Source organism: Aquarana catesbeiana, linkage group LG07 (assembly GCF_042186555.1).
Source record: "Aquarana catesbeiana isolate 2022-GZ linkage group LG07, ASM4218655v1, whole genome shotgun sequence".
Classification (NCBI taxonomy): domain Eukaryota; kingdom Metazoa; phylum Chordata; class Amphibia; order Anura; family Ranidae; genus Aquarana; species Aquarana catesbeiana.
Window position 1 is genome coordinate 158,344,008 of NC_133330.1, and position 23,006 is coordinate 158,367,013.

Below are 23,006 nucleotides of genomic sequence, written 5' to 3' on the forward strand. Positions count from 1 at the left end.
ATTTATGCCTGAAAAGAGATTTCCGATCTTGTTTTTTGCCAGTGTCTAGTCACCAGATGGTGGCAGCATAACCCTAATAATAAAGAATATAAAGACACTCCTGGGGGAGATTTACTAAACCTAGTGCACACAGAATTCAGTGCAGCTGTGCGCACCAGGTTTTAGTAAATCTCCCCATGTGTGTCCTGTGATGTACGATAAATACATCAGAGCATATGAACACAGATATAAAATGAATGTAGATAAAACAGTCTTGATTATTAAGCTGGAATAACTTTAATGGATTTTTTTAAGGGGGGGGGGGGGGGGGGGACACAGGGTATAAAGTAAACAAAAACAGATGTCCAGCGCTGAAAAGGAACATAGCTGGTTTCTACTTTAAACGTTTTCCTTAAATTAGCCAACATGTTTCGCCCAAAGTCAAACGCCATTAATGACCATACCTGAAAAATGGGGGAAAAGAAAAAAAAAAAAAAAGTTTACATTTTCTACAGACGATACTGAAAATTTACAAACAAAATAACTAGAAACATTTACTTAGAAATGAATTTCCAGAAGTGACTATTAAATTAAAAATGCCAATGTCTCCAGGAGCAGCTGTCATTGCTAATTTGCTGGACTGTCAAAAAAAAAAAAAACCCCACTACTAAAATCCTTTGTGCATTTAGTTCCCATGAACTGTACCGATAGCCTGGTTGCCTTTCATTGAAGCTAATGGAGCACAGATCCACCACTGGTGGAATGAGATGCAGGATAACCTGAGTTTGTCAGTTATCAGCAGAATGCGTGTTATTTGGCTCTTTTGTCCCTTGCACCTGTGATCTACCATTACTAAATAAATAGGAAGGGGGTTCCCAGTGGGGTACACATGGAATAGATACAGAATGCAGGAGCTGCAATAACCCAGATGCTGACCATATTCCTTGACTGTGTCTCTGTTGCAAAAAGTGGCATTAAGTGCAACAAACATGGTTTGCACGTTTTTTGGAAGATACGTCACAATAACGAGACTAAGTCCAGATGGGAAAAGACCACAAATAAAAAAGCAAATAACTCTCCATTCCTGTGCCTATATATCCACTTTGTGCAGAGTTGGTCTATAGGCCAATGTACAGAGAAACCATGTCTTGCTTTATTCCTGTCTGTGGGCCCGTTAGGAGACTAGGCTTTATTCATAGCAGTGGGCATACCCACTGAAGGGTTCTTCAGGGTCTAGGAACAGCAGAAATAGACCAAGGCCTTGGACCTGTATAGCACCATGCCGACAACTACACACAAAGTTCCAAGGTGTGTGCCTAATGCAGGATTCAATGCACAAAACAAACGTTAAAGGCCAGCCCAGTAACAGAGAGTTACCAAAATGAATGGAGGACTTGGCTTACCACCCAGTAGCAGCAGACTAGCCATGGGCACATTAGCTTTCAACTAAGCAAGGGTGCTTTCTTAATAAAAGTTGTCTAGTTACTCTCGGATGAGAGATGCTCTATCAAAACCATACTTTCTAAATATTTCTTACAAAATAGTCTCCACAGACCAAATTTGCAGCCATAGAATCCTGCGCATCTGTACTGGCATGAGTGCTAGGCAAGAAGTTGGATGCAGGAAAGCTGCCAAGCCAAACAACAGTAGTACAAGACTGCTAGGAGCAGCTCTGTTTTTTGGAGTACCAATGGATTAATCTAAATCTATCCAGAGTTGCGTGCAATGTACTGAACCCAGACATTAGCAAAACAGCCTTAGGATCCATTCACATATAGGCAATTGGAATAGCCGCAATTCCAAATCGTGGCAAAATGCGGGGACCGTTTGCGATGCCTTTACTTCCTACTGGCACCCTAATCGCGGTGCAATTTTGCTGCGATAAATCGCTCTGTAACTGCAGAAAATTGCAACAAGCGACACTCCTTTTTGAGCATCAAGCTTCGCAGTTAAGCAGTAATAGCAACGCAAATGCGTCCCGGTGCAATTTGGAATTGCAGGCAGAAACGCGGCAATTCAAATCACCTAGGTGTGCATGGAGCCTTACACACCACCAATGGTTCCATGGCGGAACTTTCTGAAACCTCCTGGGAGGCATACACACTTTATGCGGTCTTTGTGCAGAACATTCTGTAATAGTGGGTGAACCAGAAAAAGAATAGGAGGATTGCTAGGCATGGGGGCACCAGAAGGTGGCAGTATATAACCCATTCCCAAGGTTTAAAAGTGCGGTTATTCTGTACTGTACAATTAAGAAATCTATAATGCACAAACATTGTTGCAAAAAAATTTCTGTCTTGGAAGTTTACGCTAAGGAATGTAGCATTAGAAACTGTATTGCATATTTCTTACTTTTGAAATTCCCATTCTCTGTTATCAAGTGGACAAACTTGTCGAGTCTTCAACCAACGGGAGATGCAATGAAAGTGGAATGCATGCTGGGGGGAGGAAAAAAGAAAAAGAAAAAAAAAAAAAGTTATATAAAAATCACTATTAAAAAGCTATGTACACAAAATACACACATACAAAAGGCAGTAGGAGCTCAGTACAAGACACAAAAAAGGACCTGGCACCCATAGCAGCAAACCAAAATTAATGGTGAACTCCGGGAATAGAATTTTTGTATACTTACATTGGGCCAGCTTGCCTCCACGTTACGCATCTATATGCAATATACGGAGGGCCGCTGTTAATCACTGTAGTCCATGCTACATACAATGATATCGGTGATCTTCCCGGTTCTTTGCGCGAGGATTTCCTCTGTATACAGAGCACAGGGGGTCACTCGCTCAGCACCTGTCATTCTCATGCCTTGTATTGATTAAAACAATACACAAGGCCATTATGAAGGGCGAAGGTGCCAAGGAAGCAACCTGAAACCAAACAGTTTTTAACCTTTCTCCAGTCTAATTTTGTATATAGGTACACTTTGGGGGTTATAAAAGAAAAATTGAACATCCATCAGCAGGTACGTACAGATGCTTATGTACAGTTCCATTTTGGTCTCATCTGATCCGAGCACCTTCTTTCACATATTTGCTGTGTCCCCACGTGGCTTCTCACAAATGGGACTTCTTATGGCTTTCTTCTTGCCACTCTTCCATAAAGGCCAGATTTATGGAGTGCATGACTAATAGTTGTGGACAGATTCTCCCACCTGAGCTGTGGATCTCCTCCAGAGTTACCATGGGCCTCTTGGATGCTTTTCTGATTAACGCTCTCTTTGCCCAGCCTGTCAGTTTAGGTCAGTGATGGCGAACCTTGGCACCCCAGATGTTTTGGAACTACATTTCCCACGATGCTCAACTACACTGCAGAGTGCATGAGCATCATGGGAAACGAACTTTCAAAACATCTGGGATGCCAAGGTTCGCCATCACTGGTTTAGGTGGACGGCCATGTCTTGGTAGGTTTGCAGTTGTGCCATACTCTTTCCATTTTCGGATGATGGAGTGAACAGTGCTTCGTGGGATGTTCAAAGCTTGGGATCATTTTTTATAACCTAACCCTGCTTTAAACTTCTCCACAACTTTATCCCTGACCTTCATGATGCTGTTTGTTCACTAAGATTTGCTAACAAACCTTTGAGGGCTTCACAGAACAGCTGTATTTATACTTAGATTAAATCACACACAGGTGGACTCCATTTACTAATTAGGTGAGTTCTGAAGGTAATTGGTTCAACAATTTTAGTTAGGGGTATCAGCACGCCACACTTTTTTTACACAAGTAATAATATATAATATTTGGAAAAACACTTATTTTCCTTCCACTTGATAATTATGTGCCACTTTGTGTTGGTCTACCACATACAATCCCAATAAAATGCATTTACATTTTTGGTTGTAACATGACAAAATGTAGAAAATTTCAAGGGGTATGAATACTTAAAAAAAGGCAACAAACACACAAAAGTTTTAGGCAGGTGTATAAAAAAAAAAAAAAAAAAAAATTATATATATATATATAATAGTATGCTGTGAATTGGAAACCTTGCAAGAAGATCAGAACAAATTAATGGGATGGGCAACTACATGGCAAAGGTTTACTGTTGAAAAATGTAAAATAAAATACTGCATTTGGTGTGGCAATCTACTCACTAGGGGGAGAACCTCTGGGGGAATCTAGGATGGAAAAGGACCTGTCCTAGTAGATGATAGGCTCAGCAATGGAATGCAATGCCAAGCTGCTGCTAACAAAGCAAACAGAATATTGGCATGCATTAAAACGGGGATTAGCTCCAGGGATAAAGCGATAATTCTCCCACTCTACAAGACTCTGGTCCGGCCGGGAAGGATGTACTGGAAAAGCAGCGAGTACAAAGAAGGGCAACAAAGCTAATAAAAAGGGTCTGGAGGATATTAGTTATGAAGAAAGGTTGTGAGCACTGAACTTATTGTCTCTGGAGAAGAGGCGCTTGAGAGGGGATATGATTTCAATTTACAAATACTGTAGTGGTGACCCCACAATAGGGATAAAACGTTTTCGCAGAAGGGAGTTTAACCACTTCCGGACCACCTGCTGTCGTTTTACGTCGCTACTTTGAAGAGGAATACCGTTGTTATGGTAGCAGCTAGCTAGCATAACCCTGGTATCCTCTTCAAGATAAGTGGTCTCTGTGGCAGATTCACAGCGAGATCACTTTTATCGGCGGTGGGAGAGGCCCCCCCCCACCTCCAGGCGCTCACTTTTAGTATAGCATTTTATTGTAAATATGAGACCTGAGGTCTCTTTAACCCCAGACTTCATATTCAAGAGGTCCTGTCATGCTTTTTTCTATTACAAGGGATGTTCCTTGTAATAGGGAAAAAAAGTGGACACCATTTTATTTTTAAAAAGAACAGTGTAAAAATTTAAAAAATTCCCCGCCCCGCTGAGCTCGCCTGCAGAAGCGAATGCATACATGAGCAGTGCCCGCATATGAAAAATGGTGTTCAAACACGTGAGGTATTGCCGCGATCGTTAGAGTGAGAGCAATAATTCTAGCCCTAGACCTTCTCCAATTCAAAACATGCAACCTGTAGAATTCTTTAAACGTCGCCTATGGAGCTTTAAGGGTAAAAGTTTGTCACCATCCCACGAGCGGGCGCAACTTTGAAGCATGACATGTTGGGTATCAATTTACTTGGCATAACATAATCTTTCATAAGAAAAAAAAAAAAAAAAAGAAGAACGAAGAAGTGCGCTTGTAAGACCGCTGCGCACATAGGGTGTGACAAAAAGTATTGCAAAGGACCTCCATTTTAGTCTCTAGTTTATTAGAAAGAAAAAAAAAATGTTTATAAAAAGAAAGAAGTCTAACTTGTAAACACCAAATCTCAGAAAGAGGTTCAGTCCTTATGTGGTTAATAAGACATGTGGCCACTAAAATTAGAAGAAAAGAGTTTTAACCTTAAACTGCTAGAGGCAAGGAGAGAGGGCAAGAATGTGGAATTCCCTTCCACAGGTGGTGGTTTCAGCGGGGAGCATCGAGAGTTTCAAAAAGCTATTAGATGAGCACCTGAACGACCACAACATACAGGGATATACAATGACGGACTTGTGTCTTTTTTTCAACCTCACCTACTATGTAATTAGGAATGCTTTCAGAAAAAGTAGTGTTAATTGATAAAAAAAAAAAAAAAAAAAAACCTAACAAAATGGAAAGTAAATGGACCGAAGAGAAATCCACCACCCTTTGCCTTTAAAAACGGCATCAAATCGTCTAGGTAAACTTGCACATTTTTTGAACGAACTTAGCAGGTAGGTGGTTCTAAAAATTTGGATGACTAACCACAGATCTGTGGATGTAGGCTGCCTCAAATCCTAGTTTTTTTGTGCATTCCCAGACAGACTCAATGTTGAGATCAGGGATCTGTGGGAGCCAAACCATCACATTCAGGGCTCCTTATTCTTCTTTACACTAAAGATAGTTCTTAATGACCTTGGTTGTATGTTTGGGGTCGTTGTCCTGCTGCAGAAAAAATTTGGGGCCAATCACACACCTCCCTAATGGTATGGCATGATGGATAAGTATCTGCCTGTATTTGTCAGCACTGATCCTGAACATATCGCTAACTACATTTGCAGAAATGCAGCCCAAAACTTGCAAGGAACCTCCACCATGTTTCACTGTTGCCTGCAGCACTCAACGAAAAGCTCCCCCAGCCCTTCGTGAGCAAACTGCCTTCTGCTACAGTCAAATATTTCAAATTTTAACTCATCAGTCCAGAGCACCTGCTGCCATTTTTCCGCACCTCAGTTCACATACACAGGATGCGGAAACAAGGCTAAGTGACTCAACTATGCATGAAAACACAGGCACTGGGGTGCAGAAAAATGGCAGCAACAATGGAAGAACAAGAAACCCTAAAAGCGATGATTTGGCCCCCCACGGAGCCCTGATCAACATCAAGTCTATTTTTTATCAATTACTGAAATGAAAAGTAAATTAACTATTAACACTTCTATTTCTGAAAGCTATATTTTAATACAGTATATTGACTTTTCAGACTTAAAGTATAGCTAAAGGAAAAAAAACTGCGTTTTGGACAGAGTGGAGAAGGTTTAAAAAACAAAAAAAACAAAAAAAAAAAAAAACAAAACAAACTGTCAAGCCTTTATTGCTCCCGTTGGGGAGATCCATCCTCTCCATATGTCCCGTTTTCCATTATCATCAAAAAGCGAAATGAAAGAAAATCCATAATTTTGGGTTGTTCCAAGAAAATAGAGGGGGAAATCATCCAATGGGGTCACCAGTTCCGGTGACAACCAGGTATTCCCTTCACTTTGGATGGATTTCCTCTCACCACCTGTTTTGGCTATGGGACAGGAAATGGAGAAAGATTTCCACAATGGACTATAGATTGCAAAAAAAACTGTGGAATTCCGGTCAAAACTAAGCTTAAACCTACTCTCACCCCCATACTAACCATCATGTAAAGGATAGATGGGTATACTTACCCATCTATGGGAGTTCTGGTCAAGTGATTGGCTCCCAGCACCAGTTTCAGGTAAGAAGATGGAGAGCAGACAACAGATGCCCCATAGTAAGTCTATGGGTGACGTCACCGCCCAGGCAGTGTAGCCAATGTCGCTGCTCCCTCCTCACCCCTGAAACCGGGTGCTGGGTAGATCATGTGACCAGATTAGAGCACCCTTAGATTAGTTAAGTATACACATCTTTCCTTTAGAGGCTAGTTAGTATAGGGCTAAGAATGGGGGTGAAAGCATATTTAGGCTCAGTTGGGTTTTGACCGGAGTTCTACTTTAATTACATTGGAGAAGCTCAAGAGCCTGGTAAAATGTTGTTAATGTAATACTGCAAAATGATCATGATAAAAAGTACTTACATTGCATACTCCCCATGCCACAGTACACTCTTCAGAGGTTGCAGATGCTTGATTGGCTTGACATTCTATACCTACACACATTAAAAAATAAAAAAAGAATAGAGATTTAGTATGCCTAAATAACTAAACAAATTCCTGGTCAATAAGAAAAAAGGTAAAAATGCTTAATTTAATAGGAACTAAATGTTCCCATTCTTTACAATCAAGGAAGCTTCCATCTTACCCTCTATTTGATTTGCAGTGGTCATGATGCTGCACATGATCAGTTATGACACCAGGCATTCCTTGAAAGTAATGGTTTTGGGAAACTGTTAAATCAATGGATTCAGTTCTGCTTTAACAAGGGCATTAAAGTAAAATTCCAGGCAAACAAACTAGTCTTAAAAATGTTCCCTCACCCTCCTACTACTCATACTGCCCAACCTGTGTGAAAATAAAAAAAAAACAAAAAAAAAAAAACACACCACACGATTCCCAGTTTCAGTACACTGTAGACTGCAGGGGGAAAGAGAGAGCACTCACCTGTTGGGAATTAAGTGAGCCCACTTCTAGGCTCCCATATCCCAGCTGTTGTCGGTGCTCCCTTCACTCCCCTGCAGCTGCCACTGACCGAAACAGGGGAGCCGGAGATGTGAATCACATGACCGGACCAGGTTAAAAATAGTATACAGTTTTTTTTATTTTTTTATACAATTTAGACAAAAGGTAGGAGGTGTGAGGGAACATTTTTTGACTAGTGTTAGGCTGGAATACTGCTTTAACCACTTAAGCTTTGGAAGGTTTTAACATCTAGGGCTATCCAGGGGTTAAATGAGATTCTAACAAGTGTTTGTACTGTGTGCAGTTTTCATTCCCTGCTCAGAAGGGAATGAACAAACGAGATCCCCTGTCACTGAACACAGCTCTGTTGTTTTATGTTCAGAGCTGTGTTCAGTAAAGCTCAGAGCCGATCACTGGGTGCCGGCTGTCAATCATTGGCCAGGACCCACGGATCGGCATGTGCTGCGACGAATTACAGCCGGCTGGCAAGCGTGCGGGATCATGTACTAGGTATGTAAACAAGGTAGATTGTCATTCTGTCAGTAGGGAGGTCATGGATCCTGTGCTCCTGCAATGCAGGGACACAAATCCATGCCTTCCTAGTAAAAGCACCTCCAACAGTACACAAAACACTAGCTAAGCACACAGTTAACCCTTTGATCGCCCCTGATGTTTAACCCCCTCCCAGCCAGTGCCAGTACAGTGCGTGCATCTTTTTTTTTTTATTGGATAGGTTTTATAGCAGAAATTAAAAAAAAAATATTGTTTTTTTCAAAATGGTCTTTTTTTTTTTTTGTTTATAGCGCAAAAAATAAAGATATAAAAATAAACCCCTGTTTTTAATGCAGACCGTTGGGATAGGTCAATTCGGTTGGTCGCTGACTGGTCGGCAAGTTGAGTTTGGAAATTTTTTTTTTTTCCCCTTTTTCTTTTTAATATATATGCGTTGCCTTTCCAAAGCTCCTTGCTGTATATTACTTTATCTTCACAGGGTACTGCCAGTGCAATTTTGTTAACTCCCCTAACAGGGTCACATTAAGCAGTTCATATCCAGTGAATACCACTTACCATTGTGCCATTTTGGGTAGCACAGTAAAGACCAGAAGGTAGCTATTCACATGTCTCATTCCATGACATATCCAAAAAAATACGGGGAATATTTCCTATTTCTGTAACTAGAGCAAATCATTCCTTTAGGTTTAAGACTGATGCAGTTTTGTTTAATATTACAGTGCCATTCAGTCCAAACTGCATAAACCATTTCATGCCATCATCTATGCAGTGTATTAAAATAATGGCCTCTATAGAGTAGGACATGGGGCAAATTGAAACAGTAGAACCATAAAGGTTTTTAGCGAGAAGAGACTAAAGAAATTAAATAACCCTCCAACCGAATCAGTGTGTAGCAGAGTAAAGCTAAATTAGGAAAAAAGACTTGCTGCCAGTGGACTACAAAACCACTAAAATGTCATATGGCCAAAAGAACTGACATTTGAAATGTTCTATTTGTCACACAGGGTCTTTGAACCAACTGTTAAACATGGAAGTGTGATGGTCTTGGGGATTTTTTGTGGGACCCCCTCCAACTGTCGTAAAATGTCAGTTAGTAGCATGCAGTACGATACACATAATACAAGACATAACTGGGTGGGAATCTGGCTGTCCTGGAAGACTCTCAGAAAAGGAGTTACCGTTAAGTCTAACTCAGATTTTCTCAAGTCGTTTCCAGGACAGCACATGAAACGATAAGCCAGAACTTACCAGTCTAGGGAGGGACCACTGCCTAGAAGACCTTTCGACCAAACGCCTGCTCATGAGAAGAGGAGATCCAGGCGATCATGTTTAATGTAGTTCGCAAAATTGGACCAGGTGGCCGCTTTACATATTTGTTCCCGTAAAGGCTCCAGCCCTTTCGGCCCAGGACGCGGACAAGGCTCTTGTTGAATGCGTATTGATAAATGGCGGGGAAACCATCATAATGCTTAGATGCTTCAGTAATTGCCTACCTTATCTGGCTATGGTGGCTCTAGAAGCTATGTTACCTTTGTGAGCCCTAGAGGAGGGAAAAAAAAAAAAAGGAGAAGAAGGAGTCTAAATAAGGAATCGGATTTCCTAAAACTTTTGGTAACTTCTAGGTAGACAAGTAGAATTCTTCTGACTTCTAGGAAACTCAAATTCTTCTCTTTCTCATTTTTAGGTGAATTGCAAAAGGTTGGTAGCACAATATCCTGGGATCTATGAAAAGAAGTGGCTACCTTTGGTAAAAACCCCAGGTCTGCTTTTAACACCACTCTGTCATCAAAAATCGTGGGGGAAGGGCTCCCTAACTGATAGAGCCTGCAATTTGCTGACTCTGCGAGCTGACATAAAATTGCAACCAGAAATGCTGTTTTTAGCACGAGTAACTTCAATTACAAAATCTTCCAGGGGGTCATAGGGAACAACCACTATCGCTTGGAGAGCTAGAGACAGATCCCAGGTGGGACAAGCTCTGACAACCACAGGTTTTGATCTAGCAAATGACTCAAATCTGGCTATAACAGGATTTTCCAGAAGGGAATACTGGAGGAAAACACCAAATAGCCACAACCTGAACCTTTAACGTACTAAGGGAAAGAAAAAAAATTCCATAATAGAGGGAACATCGTGTGAAAATCTTTGATTTTCCGACAACCAAGAGTTACATTTTTTCCAAACTTTTGAGTATATAGCCCTGGTTACCGGCTTTCGGGAATTAACCAGGGTTTTGACAACTTTGAGACCCCATGAGAGCTTAAGATCTTCTCTTCAGATACCAAGCCATTAAGTTCAAATGATGCCACCTGAGGTTGTGACACCGGACCTCGAGACAACAAATCCTGTCTCATTGGAAGAGTCACTGGAGACTCTGTGGCTAGGGCATGCAGGAGTGAAAACCACAGCCTCTTGGGCCAAAAGGGGCTGTTAAGATTAGATTTGTTTTTCTAGAAGGAACTTCCAGGATTAGCCTGATAGGAGGGAAGACGTAGCAAAGGCTGAATGCCCAAGCATTCGCAAGATCATCGATCCCCAGAGACTGATCCCCTGTATTCTAGGGAAAAGAATCCTTCAGTCTTGCGGTTTATCCGAGTTGCAAAAAATATACACCTTCGGTGATCCCCACCTTCTCTACAAAAATCTCCAGGCTGAGATGGAGGCTAGATTCACCTCAGCCCATGATGACATTTTGTGGGCTACGAGTTGAAGAGTCTGACTTCCGTACCCCCCTGCTTGTTGAGGTATTCTACAGTTGTAACATTATCGGACCTGCAGATGGTGACTGCTAACCTCTGCATGAAAAGCTTCTAATGCCCTCTGTACCGCCAGAAGCTCCCTCTGATTTGATGTAGCTTTTGCTTCCACAAGGGACCATCTTCCTTGTGTTATCTTGTTGTATAGATGGGCTCCCCATCTATACGAGCTTGCATCCATCGCGATTCTCAGATACTGGAATGAAGCATTCCAGGCCTCTGGTCAAGTGAAATGGCGACCTCCACCACCATAGGGTTCTCTTCACCCTGGAGGGTATCCGTACCTTCAGATTCAAAGAACCTATGGATCCGACACAGTTCCTTTACCCTCCTGCTCCCCAGACATCCCCAGTAGTATTGGACCTCTCCAGGCACTGAGGACAGGAGTATGGGCAGCCACCACCACAGGATGAGGTATTGCTCTGGGCAGGAGAAGGACTGCACTGCTGGCCCTGTACGTACCCATAGGACAACCGTGAGACATAGGGATCATCAGGTTCCAGGAACATGTTAACCCCCCCATCCGGAGGAAACACTAATACTGAAGGGAGGGCCCTAGAGGAACGCCTTTTATTTGGTGGGGTTAACATGTTTCCTGTCCTGGTAGGAGAAGCCCTAGGTCTCATGGGTTGTCCTGGAGGACGACTTGAGAAAAATTAATAACCTTGGCAACAGAACCAAAAAGAGTTGTGTACACTGTAAAACTTAGTGAAAAGTAAAAGCTGCAGACTAGGCTGTGGCCTCACAGACCTGGAAAACCGAGAGCTGATGTTGGAAGGCCCAAGAATTGCTGACCAACCGAGCAGAATGATGAGTAATAAGAAAATATACAGATGGTTGCAGAAGATGCAGCAAGTCCCTTATGCAGTTATCAACCACAATAAAGAGAGACTCCTCCTCCTTCACAGAGAAGCTTGAAGTTAAACAATGGCACTGACATTGTCTAAAGGTTTATAAGAGGTTTTTTTGGAGTGCAAAGGAGCTGGACAAAACTTGGAAGCACAATTTCCTTGTAAAGATGAAAGTCAGAACCCACATAAGGCAAAAGAAAAAGGAGGTCAACCATCAACCAAGCTCAACCATCTTGTCCTTGTGAAAAATTAAAAAAGGAGAAGAAAGACGATTCACAGGACAAAATTATTAAAACGCAGTCTGGAAGAAGTAATGGCCGCAATTTACCTGGATCTAAACTTTGGCAGCTGGGAATCTGCCTGGCTATTGTCAATTCCCAAAATGTAGACTGAGGATAAAGCAGGAACCTCCTTTCCACTCTGATAATCATGTGGCGAATCTCCTGCACTGCTGACAAACTCATCGTGCCCCCTGATGTTTCACATGCCATTGTCAGCGAATTGTCCGGCTGTACACTCATTGGGTGCCCCCGCATGAGATTCGGCCAGTGAAAAAGACAGCCTAATGGCTTGGAAGTTCCAGGACAATAGAAAGTCAAGTTTATTCCTTGAAACAGTGACCAATAGAGACCTTAAAAAGGCTTGCATTCATTGTTACAATCAGCCATTGAAAAAAAAAGAAAGAAAAAAAAAAAAAAAAAAACTTGACTGAATTAAGAGAGGAAGGCACCAATCACAAAATGAGGGATACCCTGGAGTGGAAGCGGAGACATTTTCCTGCCCAGTGGCTTGCTGTCCACTTGCACCGACTTTCATGCTGAAAAACTCAAGTATGGTACTGAGCAAAGGGAAGCACTTCAAAAAGAAGAAACCATCAGGCCCAACACTCTCACACAAACAGAGGACCAGTGGTTGTAACAGGTTTTCTGACATAGACCTGAAGCTTTTTCAAAAAAAAAAAAGGGGGGGGGGGGGGGATAGCTTTGTAAAATGTTCATTAACCACTTTGATACAGATAGAGCTTTCTCTTGGTGACATTTTTGCTATAGCGCTGGCAGAAAAGGGTTAGGTCATACCTGTAGGCTTCTGGGCCCCCCACTCCCTTAAGCCTGGAGCGAAGCTTTAAAGACAATGCAAAAGCAGAGCACAGAAGATTTCCCCTTAAACCAATAAAACGAAAAGTTCGGATTTGTGTATAAGTACTTAATAACCTTGGTCACAGACGAACATTTAATGTGTTCCAAATTACTACTGGTAAAAAATGTAAATGTGAGCAATATGTTAAATTATTTTCATAATTAGGTTGGTAAACATAAGCATAGCATGCTACTTACACAAGTCCATAATATGGTTTCTGCAGATGGCACAATTATCAACTACAATGTCCCAGGCCCAAAGAGCAACTGCATTCCACTGGAATAAAACAAAGAAAAAAGCATGGACATTTCCAAATTAGTTGGTATGTTATTGAAAACAAAAAAACAAAACAAAAAACAAAGACGACGACGCAAGTGACATGATGTAAATGATGTAAAAACAAAACAGAAAAGACAAACTGGGATAACTACAGACATTTAGTGTGAGCAAGACACCCCAAGTGCTATGCACCAAGAAGAATGCCTTGCACACAACTTCACAAGAGTCCTTTAAGACAGCATAGTTTCTTATCAAGGACAATTGGCAAGCTAAATGTAGAAGAGGAAAAAGACATAGCTGAAAGAAAAAAAAAAAAAAAAAAAAAAAAACCACCACACACACCCACACATAGTTGCCACAATGCCAACGGGAAAAAAAACTATCCTTATCTTGACCTAAAGGTAAAGGGGGCCTAATAAGGAACTAGGGCCCCAAAGAAACCCTTCCCCTGCACCAAAGATATAATGGGCTCACCAGAGGCTTGAGACTAAAAAAGATGGTTTACTATCAAGCGAGTGACTGCACAGAGAACACTAGCCTCTTCTGCTCATGGCCACACAGAGTTCTTGCCAATGTTCTGTGGCAAGGACACACATTAAATAACCAATAGGTTCCAGGGACGTCCTTAAAAACTGTTTGGTCATTGCACTTGTCCTAGCAAGTGGAATATGCCTTATATACTGTCCTAAACAACCAATTTCATTTCATGTGTATCTTTAGGATGTCATATGAAAGACATCAGAACACAAAGCTCCAAATGAAATGGAGCCAATGCTCTGACTGGCCATTCTAAAAACAGGATTTTTTTTTTATCAAGTTACTCCGATATGGAATTACTCCATTATTTTGGATTATTCGCATTTTTGCACAACCTTTTGCACAACCTAGAGAAAGGCAAGCCTGAACTATAAATTGCTGGAGTCACAGCATACACAGGACGATGGCCTCCAGCAGCAGATTGTCCCAGCATGGTGACCTGGGGTAAATCACGTGATCCACCATACCCAGAAGTACCGGCTGTTTGTAAGGCTCCCTCTGTACACAGCACACATTAGTAATGTGAATGGGGGATTAGAATGTAAAAAGTTTTGCACTAAATTAGCCAACATCAGTTGGTAATAAAATACGACTACTGGATTTACAGTCAGTTTACAGGAACAGGGCAAATTCTGAACTATGTACAATAAGCAGATCAAATGTGATGTGTGTCTTCTGTAACATCCCACCTGCCCGATCATACACACAGGAGCACTGATCACACCCACTCTCAGAAGATGAGGTTCCATGACATTCCATAAAAGTTCACCTACCTTTTTCACTTCAAACCGCTTTTTGCTAGCACTGCTATTGGCTCCGCTGGGAACATCCACATCCATAGCAGCAGCCATTACCAATACGACAAAAACCCGGCCTTTACAGCGCTCGTGTCACGGTCACTTCCGCCTCTACAGAGTATGCGCAAAAAAGCGCGTGTACGGCAACATGCGGGTACTCCATGCCTGCGTGCTCGCTCCCGTGGGTCACCCCGTCGCCGACATTGCGCATGTGCGTTACAGCTGTCTCTACTGTCCCAAACATCATGCTAATGGGATGGTTGCTTGACGTGAACCTTCCTCGGCTAAACCCTGAACAGAGTAGTCTGAGCGGCCTGTGGAAGAGGTTCAGAAGGTAATTCAGACTCCGTGTGGCTTTCCAGCATTACGGAACTGCAAGTCCCATCATGCTTCTGCCTTTGGGAGTCATGCTTGTAACTGTCAGTCCTGCAATGCGTCATGGGACTTGTAGTTCCGCAACAGCTGGAGGGCCAAAGGTGGGGCACCCATAGCTGGAAATGAGTTGAAGGCGAAGCATAATCATAAAACTTAGACAGGTCACATGACTGGCTTTTTTACTTCCCATTTTAATGGAATGCTGATTGTTTCAGGATCCCAAAACAAGCAAAGCTTTGAATACATTCGTAAAGCACAGACTTGTGTTTTATAAATGTACCTTATAGGCAGGACTGGTGCAAGGTATTTTTGACACCCTATGCGAAACCTCATTTTGCCGTTGCCCCTGACTCCACCCCTTTGCCCTGCCCATGTATACCCCATCTTTTTAAAGAAGTGCCCATCAAATGCAGCCTCACCAGCGCCCATCAATGAATGTTTGCTTGCTTCTATGCATTCGGGATTCGGGACAAAGACAAAGTCCTCCGCCACCGATGCGCCTCTGACACTATGTGCGAACAGAGCGGCGGCTGCCTGCTGATGCTGAGAGTTAGTTGCTTGCTGTAGAGAGAAGAGAGTAGGAACACCTGTGGCTGGGCACCCTAGGTAGGAGTGTGCCCTAGGCGGCTGCCTAGTTTGCCTAGTGGTAGCACCGTCCCTGCTTATAGGCTTCATGTACACTGCTGCTGGTAAACGGACGTTTAGGAGCAGTTGGGCATTTTTTTCAGCTGCCCCTGAACTCTCCCCTGTTATCTTATCAGTACATGTACACAGACTTGTTTATAGTCATTTCTAGGCAGTTGAGTTTAGAAGCATTTTTTGGAAAGCAAAAAAAAAAATGTGTTCAGGATGGATGTCCAGAGACATTTGAAACGCCAAATGCCTGTAACAGTGTGTAAACGTGATAACTCGCATTTAGCCATGTTTCGTTTACAGGTGTTTTTCATTCTTGACTATGTAAAAAAAAACAAAAAACGCTTCTTAACGCAAACGCGGCAAAAACGGACGTTTTTAAATGTTGTTTACTATATGTCAAGTTAAATCGTCCCGGAGGCCTCATTCACACCTGAGTGTAGCAGTTTTGAGCGTTTTTCAGGCGTTTTGAAGCTGTTATTTGTGCGTTTCCATGCAGCGTTTTCTGGCGTTTATTTTATTAGCCAATAGGGAAAACGATCATCTGTTTCATCATTTGTTGCTATGTTTTTAGATTCTTTTATATGCTTCCTGGGTGAAAAAACGCCCAAATATGCCCGATTTGAGCGATAAAAGCGTCCAGAACTTGTTTGAGCTTCAGGCATTGGGCTTCAGGTGACTTGGAGTGGAGATGTGAACCATCTCCATAGAGAATAATGGATTTTTTTTCCCTCAAGCGGTTTGTAGCTTCAGGCTTTGAGCTACAAAACGCTCAGGTGTGAATGGGGCCTTAAGGTGTTTTATATTTACTTGCAGTTTAACAAAAGAAGTGTAGAATAAAAGGCACATGTACATTTCGTTACAGCCATGGTGTTTTGCTGAACTTAAAGCTGAGTGGAGAGTCTCCTCTCCGCAGTCTTGTGGGACACATCACAGGTCTCAGAAGACTGCAGGATCATTCACAAACCGCATCGTGGCTCACGCATGCGCAGTGGACAGCCGGCTGTGCAGCTGAAAGCAGCATAGCCTAAAGCCTCATACGCATGGTACGATTGTTGGCAGGGGATTGTCTGTTGACAGACTGTTGCCCTAAAATCTTACTGTTCATACGCTCCTTTTGACAATTGTTGTCAAACTTTCGGCTGACAAATGTTGGATGACAGGCTAGTAAATGTTTGGTGGATAATGGTTTGACATCAGATTTTCGTATGGTCAGTACACAAAAGTCAAAAGTACAAACACGCATGCTCGGAATCAATGCTTACAAAACACGAAATTAGCAGAAGGGGCCTCAAGAGCTGAAATTCCTTGTAGTACGTCACTACGTTCGTGTTTGTGGCACCACAATTGTGTAACGTTAGTATGCAAGACAAGATCCTGGCACACGCCCTTAAGACAAAAATCAGATGCTCGGTTGGCCAACAATCGTACCGTGTGTACGAGGCTTTAGGATGGAGGCCAAGGACCCGAAAGCTAATGAAGAACTAGCCCGGGTGAATACAGTAAGTGCCCTTTCTGAGTTGTAGCTGCTGACTTTTATTTTTTGCCCAGACTGAACAACTGCTTTAACCACTTCCGGTCTGCACCAATTATAACATTCCTCACCTACATGTAAAAAAAACATAATTTCTCTTAGTCATCTTCCAGGATGGCACACCTGAGAGATGAGAGGCTCATCCCTACAGGAAACACAGTCAATCGACAGCTGTTTTAAGTCCCCACCTTGAGCCTCAGTTTTTGATTGTGTTTCTCCATACACAGCGAAACCGTTTGTTTTTTTCCAAATGACCCGAAGCCTGGGGCTGGTGGTTTCCCCCTGGGAGCCGGACCAAATGCCTGGGAAGGCCTACGGCCACATCACCCTGAAAGCGAAAGAGGGCGCCGCCTGCCCCATCTCGTCTGATCTCGGAGGCTAAGCAGGGTCGGGCCTGGTTAGTACCTGATGGGCCTCTGGGTCTGGCCGGATATATTTATCCTTCCTGGGGGGTTCCCCTATCCTTTCCTCAGGGGGGGCAGCAGAAACTGGAAGAGCCCCCCTGAGAGCTGAAGGCCCCTGGGTACAGTGGTGTCCCCAGAACTTCAGGGGCCTTTTTCCTGTCTCCCCCCCCTTACCTGTCCGGGCATCCGTTCAGACAGGGGTGCTGGCCGTCGGTTCTTTCCAGGGCCCCCGATTCCTGGGCCCCTGGTAGCTCGCGTGGGCTGCTGGGGAGGGCGCTGCCTGAACAACCTGCGTTCTTACCCAGGAGGGAAGGCTGAGAGTCAGCAGGAGCAGGCGCCCACATCCTCCTTTCGAGGAGGCACCAGTTCACTATGGTGGATGTCTGCCTAAACCTCCTCAGAATGGAAAGAGGAACGTACGGCATTGCCCCCCCCCCCCCCCCCCCCCCCCAGGTGTATATACTGACTGGCAGGACACAGCCTAACCTTGCAGCTCCCTACGGGGACAGCAGTTGGGGGGGGCACATTGGCGGCTATCCTCCTTGTGTGTGGACCATAAGGATGGAAAAGCAAGCCCGGTGGCTGTGGCAAAAGGGGAAGATGACAACGGTGAGTACTTTCCTTTACCTTGGGAATTTAGCTGCAAAATCCCCAATCCCAGCCAGATGCTTTCTGGGCATTTGATATAATCTCCCCAGGGGTCTGGATTCAAATAGCCCAGAAGCTTCTGCTAAAAACACCAGCTACAGCTCCCTCTTACATCAGAGATGCTGTATGGTGGACAAGTGGTGCACAGGAGCGAGTGTGCCTAAACCACCTCATATGGGAAAGAGGTAGGTAAGGCATTTCTTTCCCTTCCCCCTGTATTTACTAAGTGGTGCAGTGCAGGACCTGGGGTCTGCATAAGAAAATAGCCCAGAAGCTACTGCTAAAACCACCAGCCACAGCTCCCTCTTACAGCAGAGACACTGTGGTTATCACAACAATAGGTTGCCAGCCTCTCCCTACATGTCCAGTTGTGGGACATTAGTAGGGATTAGGGATGAGCTTCGAGTTCGAGTCGAACTCATGTTCGACTCGAACATTGGCTGTTCGCAAGTTCACCGAACAGCGAACAATTTGGGGTGTTCGCGGCAAATTCGAATGCCGCGGAACACCCTTTAAAAGTCTATGGGAGAAATCAAAAGTGCTAATTTTAAAGGCTAATATGCAAGTTATTGTCATAAAAAGTGTTTGGGGACCTGGGTCCTGCCCCAGGGGACATGGATCAATGCAAAAAAAAGTTTTAAAAACGGCCGTTTTTTCAGGAGCAGTGATTTTAATAATGCTTAAAGTCAATCAATAAAAGTGTAATATCCCTTTAAATTTCGTACCTGGGGGGTGTCTATAGTGTGCCTGTAAAGGGGCGCATGTTTCCTGTGTTTAGAACAGTCTGACAGCAAAATGACATTTTGAAGGAAAAAACTAATTTAAAACTACCCGCGGCTATTGCATTGCCGACAATACACATAGAAGTTCATTGATAAAAACGGCATGGGAATTCCCCAAAGGGGAACCCCGAACCAAAATTTAAAAAAAAAAATGACGTGGGAGTCCCCCTAAATTCCATACCAGGCCCTTCAGGTCTGGTATGGATATTAAGGGGAACCCCGGCCAAAATTTAAAAAAAAAAATGACGTGGGGTTCCCCCTAATTTCCATACCAGACCCTTCAGGTCTGGTATGGATTTTAAGGGGAACCCCGCGCAAAAAAAAAAAAAAAAAAGGCGTGGGGTCCCCCCAAAAATCCATACCAGACCCTTATCCGAGCACGCAACCTGGCAGGCCGCAGGAAAAGAGGGGGGGACGAGAGTGCGGCCCCCCCTCCCTCCTGAACCGTACCAGGCCACATGCCCTCAACATTGGGAGGGTGCTTTGGGGTAGCCCCCCAAAACACCTTGTCCCCATGTTGATGAGGACAAGGGCCTCATCCCCACAACCCTAGCCGGTGGTTGTGGGGGTCTGCGGGCGGGGGGCTTATCGGAATCTGGAAGCCCCCTTTAACAAGGTGACCCCCAGATCCCGGCCCCCCCCCCTGTGTGAAATGGTAAGGGGGTACATAAGTACCCCTACCATTTCACGAAAAAAGTGTCAAAAATGTTAAAAATGACAAGAGACAGTTTTTGACAATTCCTTTATTTAAATGCTTCTTCTTTCTTCTATCTTCCTTCATCTTCTGGTTCTTCTGGTTCTTCTGGCTCTTCTGGTTCTTCCTCCGGCGTTCTCGTCCAGCATCTCCTCCGCGGCGTCTTCTATCTTCTTCTCCTCGGGCTGCTCCGCACCCATGGCATGGGGGGGAGGCTCCCGCTCTTCTCTTCTTCTTTTCTTCTCTTCTTCTCTTCTTCATTTACTTCTCCGGGCCGCTCCGCAATCCATGCTGGCATGGAGGGAGGCTCCCGCTGTGTGACGGCGCTCCTCGTCTGACAGTTCTTAAATAACGGGGGGCGGGGCCACCCGGTGACCCCGCCCCCCTCTGACGCACGGTGACTTGACGGGACTTCCCTGTGACGTCACGGGGAATGCCACAGGGAAGTCCCGTCAAGTCACCGTGCGTCAGAGGGGGGCGGGGTCACCGGGTCCCCAAACACTTTTTATGACAATAACTTGCATATAAGCCTTTAAAATTAGCACTTTTGATTATTCATGTTCGTGTCCCATAGACTTTAACGGTGTTCGCATGTTCGAACGAACTTTTTTCCTGTTCACATGTTCTGGTGCGAACCGAACAGAGGGGTGTTCGGCTCATCCCTAGTAGGGATGAATAGAGCGAAGGAGGGGGGCCTGGTAGATAGAAAGAGTTCCTTACAGGCCAGGTATACCACTGAACAATTTATTCATTGTGCAATGGTTGAAGGCTTCAGGAGTAAGCTCCCCTGGTCAGCAGGTGCACTAGGTTATATGGCCTTATTAGCCCAGCTGCTAGGAATCTGAAGTCATAAGCTCCAACCTCCCACTCCACCTTTACATTGTGGTTATATTATAGTGCAGGAGGTAAGAAAAACCTTTTTGTTGGTTTGGGCTACAGTCAACTCAGTGACAGATCTAAAGACGATTTACCATAAATCGTTTCTTATATCCTTTAATTAAGGATTTTCTGTGCAAACATATGCAAGAGCTAGATAGATACATGATTGCTTGTTTAAGGCCTGCAGGTGGCTATTTTCCTCCAGGCTAAATTGGTGACCACCTTTTCTAGAGGCTGTCCTAAATTGGTCTCTAGGGCTGGGCTCATTGAGACTTTAGTTTCTGATCAGACCCACCTGTGTGTGAGCTGGCTAGCGTTTGCTCAGTCTACGGAGGTAAGGTAGGACAACAGCTACTATAGTAAGGTGTCTAACCATTTTAGGATTTGTTCCTTCACTGGGGTGAAGTGTTAGTATCTACAGCCCAGGCTATGCCTAGGGATCAAATTGCTTTGTTTGGTTATTTCATAAAGGGATACACCATGACTCCTTGGCTGCTCACCAATAGACCTCAGTAGTGAAGGTTTGTCCTTGCTGGGATGTTTTGTGGCACAGCAGAAATACACATTGAGATTTGTGACATTTCTGCTCATAAGGGGTATATTGCTGTACATCAGGAATGCACTGCACTGAAGTTTGTTTGTTGTCTTTTATATCCTAAAGGTACTGCCTTATTTGGCTACAGATCAGAAAAATACAACAGGGAAGGTGGTCTGTACTTTCTGGTCTTGTGACGCATGGCAGAAATGCACATCATTGAGTCTTGTGACATCTCTGCTCATATTTGTTATATTGCTGCACATCAGACATACACAAGATTGAGGTCTGTCTGGGGTTTTTTGTGTCCTGTATTACTGCCTTATTGGTTGCTTATTAGGCAGTAGTGAAGATTGATGGTCCTGAATTGTTAGGAAATACAAATTGAACCTGGGCCAGGGGTAGTACTTGTACTGCCTTTGGTAATCGGTGCAGCCCCACAAAGTGGCGTCGTGCTGACAGTGCTATTAACGGCAAAGGCTGCCGATTTTAGGCATGCGATTTGACATGTTGAGTTGCATGCCAAATCACTTCAATATGGATGTGCTATCTCTATTCAGATTGTTATATTGTTGCACATCAGATATATACAAGATTGAAGGTTGTCTGTCCTTTTTATGTCTTACATTTACTGCCTTATTGGCTGCATATCAGAAGGGACACAGCAGTGAGGTTGCTTGTCCTTTTCTGATTTGTTTTTGCTGCCTCAGCAGGGAGACACATTGAGGGTGGTGGCGTCTCTGCTCAGTATTGGTATATTACTACACATCAGACATACACAAAGATTGAAGATTGTTTGTGTCCTGTATGTTCTATATTTACTACCTTATCGGCTGCATATCAGAAAGGCACAGCAGTGAGCGGTGTCTTTTCTGTTTCTCATTGTTCTACCCTGCTGCTTCTTAGGATACACAGCAGGGGGTTGTTGGCTGCACTCCTCCAGGGAGATACAGCATTGGGGACCCCTCGCTTGTTCAACCTAAAAATTGCAAGTTCCCTGCGACCTGTGTAATCTTGAGGTCTGTGGATCCAGAAAGCAGGGTCTGCTTGGTGGTGCTGCGAACTGAAGTTGCACAGACACGAATGGTACCCATTGGAAGCCATAGTGTATGACTTTTCTCTTGCGTTTTTGCGGTTGCAGGTTGGGTCGCACAGGTGTGGGAGCCCTACGTTTATCTGTCCCTTCTGGTTGAGGTTTTGCTACACAACAAGAATAGACATCATGGAGTTATTGCCTTACTTTGCAATACACCAGAAAGATCGCAGCTAGGAAGGCTGTCTGTTTTTATGTTGCTGCACAGCAGAAATACTCAACATTGAAGCTTGTTGGTGCTTTCTGTTTCAGATTCCCTTACCTTACTGCACTTCAGAAAAACACAATGCTGCAGGTTGCTTGGGTCCTTTTCTGTGTTGGTTCTTTGTGACTGCACTACAGATCTGCATAACAGAAAAGATATCTTGTGTGCCATATTGATCTTATAACTGTATTTGGTGGTTCGTCAGAAATACGCAACATAGAAGTTTGGGTCTTTGTCTTATACTTATGGCACTGTTTTGCTGTACATCAGTGAAACTCCACCGTAAAGAGGGTTCCCGTCCTTTATGTATTTATATCCGTTATGACCTAGCTAGCTGCACTTCAGAAACACTCAGCATTTAGGGTCGGTTCACACTGAGGCAGCACGACTTACAGCGCGACTGCCTCAGGCGACCCAGGACACAACTCAGCGGCGACTTGCGAAACGACTTCTGTATAGAAGTCAATGCAAGTCGCCCCCAAAGTCGTACAGGAACCTTTTTCT

The 23,006-nt window shown here is 43.8% G+C and overlaps 1 protein-coding gene across 1 annotated transcript; it reads right to left on the bottom strand.

Annotated features, from left to right (window-relative positions):
- Positions 1-253: 253 nt before the first annotated feature.
- Positions 254-14,878, bottom strand: RBX1 (ring-box 1). Its single transcript, XM_073592769.1, has 5 exons — positions 14,697-14,878; positions 13,305-13,383; positions 7,311-7,381; positions 2,332-2,417; positions 254-443 (listed from the first exon to the last, which is right to left on the bottom strand). The coding sequence occupies exons 1-5, from the start codon at positions 14,772-14,774 to the stop codon at positions 431-433; spliced, it is 327 nt and encodes a 108-aa protein (XP_073448870.1). The 5' UTR covers positions 14,775-14,878; the 3' UTR covers positions 254-430.
- Positions 14,879-23,006: the final 8,128 nt, after the last annotated feature.